Below are 8,475 nucleotides of genomic sequence, written 5' to 3' on the forward strand. Positions count from 1 at the left end.
CCGACCTGGTGCTGCACAACCTGCTGCGAAACGCGCTGCTGGGCGTCAGCGGCGCCGGCCCGCCCCGCAGGAACACTGAGCTCGTCAAAGTCATGGGCCTCTCCAACTACCACTGCAAGCTCCTGGCCCCCATCCTGGCCCGCTACGGTATGGATAAGCAAACTGGCAAAGCTAAGCTCCTCACGGAGATGAACCAGGGAGACATCTTTGACTGCTCCCTCTTGGGTGACCGCGCCTTCCTCATTGAGCCGGAGCACGTTGAAACCATCGGTTACGGAAAGGACCGCTCTGGCAGCCTCATCTACCTGCACGACACCCTGGAAGACATCAAGAAGGCCAACAACAGTCAGGAGTGCCTCATTCCTGTCCACGTGGATGGAGATGGCCACTGCCTCGTCCACGCAGTCTCGCGAGCGCTTGTTGGCAGGGAACTGTTCTGGCATGCTCTGCGAGAGAATCTGAAGAAGCATTTTGAGGAGAATCTGAGTCACTACAAGGCGCTTTTCCATGACTTTATTGATGCAGCTGAGTGGGAGGACATTATCAACGAATGTGATCCTTTGTTTGTTCCTCCAGAAGGTGTGCCAATGGGCCTTAGGAATATTCACATCTTTGGTCTCGCCAACGTGCTTCACCGGCCTATCATCCTGTTAGACTCCTTGAGTGGAATGCGAAGCTCCGGAGATTATTCAGCAACGTTCCTTCCTGGTCTGGTACCTCTAGAAAAATGCATGGGAAAAGATGGCATGTTGAACAAGCCGATCTGCATTGCATGGAGTAGCTCAGGACGTAACCATTATATTCCTCTAGTTGGAATAAAAGGTGCTGCTTTACCTAAACTGCCTAGGAAGCTACTTCCTAAAGCCTGGGGAGTTCCTCAAGACCTCATCAAAAAGTACATCAAGTTAGAGGAGGACGGTGGTTGTGTTATTGGAGGAGACAGAAGTTTGCAAGATAAGTACTTGATGAGGCTTGTTGCTGCAATGGAGGAGGTTTTCATGAGTAAACACGGTATCCATCCCAGTCTTGTAGCTGATGTACATCAGTATTTCTACAGAAGGACTGGTGTAATAGGAGTCCAGCCTGAAGAAGTCACTGCAGCTGCCAAAAAAGCAGTGATGGACAACCGCCTTCACAGGTGCCTCATCTGCGGGGCCCTTTCAGAGCATCATGTTCCTCCTGAGTGGCTGGCTCCTGGGGGGAAACTCTATAACCTGGCAAAAAGTACCCACGGCCAACTAAGGCCTGACAAAAATTACAGTTTTCCCCTGAACAGTTTGGTGTGTTCTTACAACCCCACAAAGGATGTGCTGGTACCAGACTATAGCCTGAGTAGTTTGACCGCTTGTAACTGGTGTCATGGTAACTTGGTGCGTCGTGTCAGAGAAGATGGATCTGTCTCATATTTGGATGGAGACAGAACTAATACTAGGTCTACAGGTGGCAAGTGTGGCTGTGGATTCAAGCACTACTGGGAAGGTAAAGAATACGATAATCTCCCTGAAGCTTTTCCTATTACTCTAGAGTGGGGTGGAAGAGTGGTGAGAGAGACAGTCTACTGGTTCCAGTATGAAAGTGACACATCTCTGAACAGCAACGTGTATGATGTCGCCATGAAACTTGTTACCAAGCACTTCCCTGGTGAATTTGGTAGCGAGATTCTTGTTCAGAAAGTTGTCAACACAATATTGCATCAAACTGCCAAAAAGAACCCTGATGATTATACCCCTGTAAATATTGATGGTGCTCACGCCCAAAGAGCTGATGATGTACAGCAAGGACAAGAGTTAGAGTCGCAACTTCCAACCAAAATTATTTTGACTGGACAGAAGACAAAAACTTTGCACAAGGAAGAGTTGAATATGAGCAAAGCTGAAAGAACTATTCAGCAGAATATTGCAGACCAGGCTTCCGTAATGCAAAAACGGAAAAGTGAAAAACTGAAACAAGAGCATAAAGGGCAACCTAGGACTGCTTCTCCTGGGGCTGTTCGTGAGGGGCCATCATCTGCACCTGCTACACCAACAAAAACCCCGTATTCTCCAACATCTACAAAAGAAAAGAAAATTCGAATAACCACAAATGATGGGAGGCAGTCAATGCTTACCCTAAAGTGCACTACCACCTTCTTGGAACTACAGGAAAGCATAGCGAGAGAATTTAATATTCCTCCATATTTGCAATGTATTCGCTATGGCTTTCCTCCTAAAGAGCTTCTGCCTCCCAAAGAAGGCATGGAAAATGAGCCTGTTCCTCTGCAGCATGGTGACAGGATTGCGATAGAAATCCTGAAAGGTAAGGAAGAAGGCAGGCAGTCTGCTTCAGCACACTCGGCCCATGCCGTGAAGCATGACGATGTTGCTGTGACTAGTAAAATCTCATCGAAGGAACTGCAAGAGCAAGTCGATAAGGAGATGTATTCTCTCTGTCTTCTAGCAACACTAATGGGTAAGGCTGACTTCAAGTTACACTTTAAAATTGTATTTTTAAGTAGAAGATAACACTTTACAAACTGTAGTTACATACATATCTTTTTTTCTTTCTTTTCTGTAACCATGGAGAAGGTTAGTTCCTTTATTCCTCTATTAGAAGAACATTTAACATGCTGTCAGTGACTTGTTGAGTGTCATGACTTTTAAAATGTGTATATGAGATACTTGTTCTTTCTTTGCTATAAAGTCCTCTTTCAAAAATCGCTGTTTAGAAGTTGTTGCATTTCATCTTCTGTCTGTCTATTTGTTTTTCCTGTCTCTCATTAGGCATGCATCTGATGTGTATGTGTGTGAGCTACATGCTCTCTTTTTTCCTACATCTCCCTCAGGTTTCAGGAAATAAATTCAGAGCAGGGGTGAGAAGGGGACACTGAATGTCTGCTCATTGGAAGTTTGAGGACCAAATTGTCACCTTTGTAATAGGATAAAGTCCTGGCATTTCTCCCCACAGGGAATTGTGTTGGTTTAAGCAAATCAACACAACATTGTATTCTTAGCTAATCTGCTAACTTGAAGTAAAGATCTGGTATTTTTAAAGAGCTGTGAAAAGTATTATTTCAGAATGTAAGCAAAGGAAAAACTGAAAGAAGCTAAACATAGATTTGAATCCCAAAGGTGGACATAAGGTTGCAAAGCTATGCTTATAAATCATCAGTCTTGTAAATCTGACTAACTGTTAATAATTGAAGATGAAAGGACTTTTCTCAGGTGCCTGTCATTTTTATTTTCATATTTGGACTCAGGAGACTTGGACCTTCACTTGTGTACTTTCTTCGTCAGGTTTCACAGTTGTTGCTGCTTACTGGCAGGAAGTAGAACAGTAATTATCATACATTTAGCTCTATGAACCAGTTGAATAGTAATGTTTACATGTGTTTTTGTGGGAGCCTTCTCTTTTGCTGGAGGGATTTGGTGTGGCTAAAGCATGTGATGTTTTAGAAACGAAACAATTACATAATCACAGAGTGGTATGTCAGAAGTTCATCGTGCAGAACTTTGATTCTTTTCCAAGCCTGATTGTTTACTCCTGTGTCTTGCAAGATAGCGTGCTGAATCACTAGCCACCTTGTCACACTGACATTTACACCCGAGTTCCAAAGTGCAGGAAAAGGTTAGGTTTAAAAGCTGTCTTAATTTTGAAATGAAGCTTGAAAGAGTGCTTTCCTGTTTTCAGGAAGTACTCCTGAAAATGTAATTATTGGCTTACAAAAAACCTCTCGGGTGCTTTAAAAGTATCTCAGTGACTTCAGCATTAAGGGGTCTCTCTTTTTTTTTTTTTTTTTTTTACAAGTATTTGTCTATAAACTGTGAGCTGATCTTGTATTTAAGAATCAAATTTTGTCTTTGACTCTCATTGCTGTTAGACTCTGCTTTCGAAGCACAGGTTAGAATAGAATTTTCCTCAGCCTTCTCTGGCTGCATCCATTTTGCATTACTAATAGAAGTAAAAGTGTCAGCAAATGATAAACGAACCAGTTATAACAACTTATGCAGCTACTGAATAAGATACTATTTTTATATAATCGCTTTTCCCATCAGGGTTTCGTTTTCCTTCAGAGATACTTTTGGAAAAAATCTAGACAGTTTACTTACTATTGTGCCTTTTCAATGGGGAAACAAACTCGAAGAAACTTCTTAAGTCCTTGCACTTTCTTAAGAGTGTTGGGGTGGCAGTTCGTCAAGGTGGTATATTCAGCCTTTCTGGGACAAGAAGCCTCAGTGTTTCTCAATTACGTTTCTGTACTGCTAAAAACCAGTGCTGCAAGGTTCTGAGAGTCAGCTTATCCTGCATGCTCTTGCTGTAACTTTGTTCTGCTAAAAGCATTCATCTAATACAGTCAGATTAGAATGTGTAGAGCAGAGATGGTATTGAAATAGCTCTCTGGGCCAGACACGCTTTGCTTTTTTTTTTCCCCCCAATGCCCACAGTGAAAGTGTGTCTTCAAACATCTGTAACTATTCATTCCGGATGCTTAAAAGCTTTTCTTTCATGCAGGGTCTCCTGTAGGCCGACTTGATGCTTATCTCATATTTCAGTTACTAGAAATTGTCTTTTCTGGTCTCAGCTAGTTAACTTACTAAAATTTTAGACCATGTTCTTTAATTTTTATGTATATAACTTAAAAATAAGCCTTGGGAAATTAGATACTGTAATTTCTGGACTGCTTAGCTTTACAAAAAATCATGCATAATATGTTTTCTCCCCTACTTTTGTTTAGCTCAAAATACAGAATTCTATAAGGAAATGACTAAAGGAATTTTAATTTTACATTAACATAGTTAAAACGTTATATTTTTAAACTGATTTTATATCCACCCATGCAGAAGCACTCTGGATACATGCAAGCCCAGTACGAATCTGTTTTGTTCGGTTTGCATTGATGAATTTGTTGGTGCACAAGAAATCAAAATAGCCAGATTTAAATTAAATGCATTAATTGATACCAGGATTTGCTTGGATTTAAACAGCTTGTTTTTAAGCCAACTGTAGTACCCTGTAACCTGTGTTTATCAACTGAGCTTTCTATTTGTTTTGCACTTCTGTGTGTCCTCTCTGCTGTACGAAGTGACAGTCTTGGGCTTCCACTGGCGCAGGTTAGTCTGCACCTGCTCTTTTTCTGCAGCGTATGAGGCATGCTTGTGGGTAGGATAGTCTTCATTCGTTGCCATACCTTAATGTTGTGGGGCTGAGGTCTGGTCTGAGGGAGTGTGTACTGCAGTGGGAATAGGGCGGGGAACATCACCTCTTTGATAAATGTAGTGCCTTGAGGGAGTTTTTAATCTAACTAAATGATCACCTAAATTAACCTGTGACCTCGAAACATCTTACTCCCATGGTAAACAAAACCAAATCAAATGGTAAAACCCAACTAGCAACAAAAATGTGCAAACCTCAAACATAGTTTAGTTGAATCACACACGGTAGTTGCTCTGATCTGGGAAAGTCCAGTTGTAATTGTGGGGTTTTTTGGTGTTCCAATCTGAGATCTCTTTATCAAAACATCATAGTTAGTTTGTATTTCTTGCAGTGGCTGATGCTTTTGTTTTGTGAGCCCTGCTCGCCATACTTTTCTGCATGTAGTCCTTGTTAGTGTTGCATAAAAGGCTATCTAAACAACAATGCTTCTCTGGTGCAAGGCTTGAAAAATCATGCCCGGAGTGAACAGGGAATCTTTCCTTGGAGAATGCCACTAATGTGTAAAAACTGGGCTTCTTCTAAAAGCCTGGTGGTTGTCTTGTGGAAGGGAAGGGAATCCTTCACATAAGAATGGATTGCTACATGCAGCAGTACTGGAGTCCTTAATATGGAGTCAGCCGCTGTGTGGCTGCTGGCTGTGGCCTCCCCAAGCTTCAGCAGACTGATGACTGTATTCTGTTACTTATCAGTGTAGTGGTTATTTTGATTCCTGTGGGCAGTATTTAAACGATCAGGAAGACTTCAGCTTGCTGCTGCTTGGTAGAAAATGAAGAGCCACAGCAATGATGCTCTGGAGCCATTGTGTATAGGGATGTGTATTTCAAAATGTAAATGAGAATAGGGATGCAGGGTAGCAGTGAACACCTGAAATAACACTCTCTCTCATGTTTTTGCTATCAGCAGTAATTGTCCTCCGTCCATGCAGCTGTTTGAAGAAGAGGGAAAGCAGTGGCAGTAGTGAGGAGGAAAAGAGAATGCTCCTTTTAAAATAAAATAAAAAAAAAATTTTTTTAGTGGGTCGTTGAGAGCTGGAGAGGAGCTTCAAATTTATTAGCAAGTCAGTAGAGAGCAGTTACCGGGATAAAGTCAAAAGACAAGACCTCCTTCTTCAGTAGACCATGGAAAATGAGAAAGACAGGTAGTTAGTTTTACTTGGGTGTTCTTGCTAGGAAGTGAAGGCTGAATCTGTGAGCTTGATGTGCAAATGAATCCAATGAACCAGAGCATATATGGTTCAAGTGAATGCATTTAAAATGAATCAGATTATATAAGTCTGCTGTCTTTAAAATGTCTAAAGACAAAACGATGAAGGTGCACTGTACCTTTTTATAGAGAATGGGGACTTGAATAACACCTGAAGTGGAGAGGTGAGCGACAGACTCCTTCTGGGGGATTCTGGGGGGGACAGACAAGCAGGGGAGTGTACAGAGTCCCGTGCCTGTTGGGGAAGGCAAACAGAAAAGTCAGAGAGTGGCTTGAAAAGTTTCAAAGTGTAACGTAGCTCATAATGCCACTGTCACCAGGGTGAAACATTTTCTCACCTGAGGTGGGTGGGATAGGAGAGTAGCCACAGTTACCTTATGGGATATGCAGTAGAGAAATGCAAGGAGGGATTTAGATGTGCCCTATATTCATATATGTGTATGTGGAAGCTATTAAAAATAATTTCTTACTTTTATTTAGCTCTTAACAGCAAGAAAAGAAATATTGGTGGGTAATACTTTACAACCTCACTCATTCCAACTATCTCTATTCCAAGTAGTTAAGTGCATCCAGTTAACTTTAGTTGATGATTTACATTCTCCAATTTTAATAGAAAATGGAGAGACATGGTTATTGAGATTTTGATGCCTAGAGAAGGGTGCAATTTCTATTTAAAGTATCTCAGTATGTCCCTGAATGTTTGATATAAAGTGGGAAAAGCAATTTTTTTCTGAAAATGTGTACATGCAGTAGTTGTTTCTGCATCAGGAGAATGGAATTTATCAGTACTTTTTGTTTGCACTGCTTTGACAGCTACGTCACGTGTCACTTCTCTGAAGCAGGTAAGTGGTTAGCAAAATGAGGAAAAGGGTATAGGTAAAAATGCAGATCTGAACTGATTTAGCAGGTGCAGTTAGGTCACTGATACTCTGTCATTGTAATCCAATTTTTCTGTTCTTTATATTCCTTTCCATACATAGTCTAGGTTTGGGTTTTTTTTTCCTCTCAGTGGCATTTAAAGTTGTCACATTTCAATGCCTTTTTTGGCATCTTTGAAAAATGCCAGTTATACAGGACTGCTGGGGCCTCACAGTTGGTATTTTGTTTCTAACTCTCAAGAAAAGCAAGGTACAGACACAGCTTCTACCTAGCTGCCTGTGTGGACGTTTATATCTCAGCTACAGTATAAAGTGTGCTGTATGGTGGCTGTGAAATTGAGATCTGATTTTTGAGAAGGTGTAAGGATATAGAATTGAGGTTTTAGTGTGCAAGGGTATGTGCTTGAATTTTGGAAGTGTGTTAGTCATTTCCTAGTTTTATGTTGACAGCATGGGTAGGAGGGGAATGGAGACTCACGTGTAGGGCCTGGCAAAGAACCAGGAGCTGCAGCTTGGATCAAATCAAATTTGGGAACCTTTGTACTAGAACATGTAGGATATTTGACTGCAGACAGTGGTATGTTTTCCTGAAAGTTTCTCAATGTCCTGGGCTCCTGTAAATTTGCAATAAAAATTCAAATTCTTAATTGCATAGAAGAGAGCGAGGATTCAGCTTTTAATTCAAGGAGTTACATTTTCAGCCATTGTCTATAATGTTAAAATAAGACTCTCTAATTCTAATGATTGTGTTTGATTTTTACAGGAGAAGATGTTTGGTCTTACGCAAAGGGGCTTCCTCAGTTGTTTCAGCAGGGTGGAGTATTCTACAGCATAATGAAGAAAACCACAGGTATTTTTTGTTGTTGTTTTTATCCCTTCCTTCCTCTGTTTTCAAGTCTTTAAAATTGTAAATTGGTATTGAGTCACTTGTAAGCATAAGTATATTTTTATTTTATTACCATGGCACATTTTCGTTTTCATAATATTGTAGAACTCCTATGCTCCCTCAGAGAGCTCAAGACTAGGGAAGCTGACTAACACTAGTTCATGCAACTTAAATCTCTTCTTTTCTGACATTTTCTCTACAGCCATACATCTCCATTTAAACTTCCTGAATTGTACAAACAACTTCAGTAACTCTTCTGATTTTTTTTTTTTTTCTTCCCCCCTGTTGTCTGTCCGTCCGTCCCCCTGCCGTGCCCCC

General features: G+C 41.1%; 1 protein-coding gene across 1 annotated transcript in view; it reads left to right on the forward strand.

Annotated features, from left to right (window-relative positions):
- Window positions 1-2: 2 nt before the first annotated feature.
- The window catches only part of VCPIP1 (valosin containing protein (p97)/p47 complex interacting protein 1), a gene marked incomplete at its 5' end in the record, with an annotated part of 14,114 nt that continues 5,641 nt past the window's right edge, over window positions 3-8,475 (forward strand). Inside the window, 2 exons of the mRNA XM_009335084.1 lie at window positions 3-2,448; window positions 8,035-8,121. Coding sequence (XP_009333359.1) covers window positions 3-2,448; window positions 8,035-8,121 — 2,533 coding nt within the window. The remainder of the gene's footprint in view (window positions 2,449-8,034; window positions 8,122-8,475) is intronic.

The sequence above is a fragment of the Pygoscelis adeliae genome, unplaced genomic scaffold (genome assembly GCF_000699105.1).
Source record: "Pygoscelis adeliae isolate BGI_AS28 unplaced genomic scaffold, ASM69910v1 Scaffold101, whole genome shotgun sequence".
In the NCBI taxonomy this organism is placed as follows: domain Eukaryota; kingdom Metazoa; phylum Chordata; class Aves; order Sphenisciformes; family Spheniscidae; genus Pygoscelis; species Pygoscelis adeliae.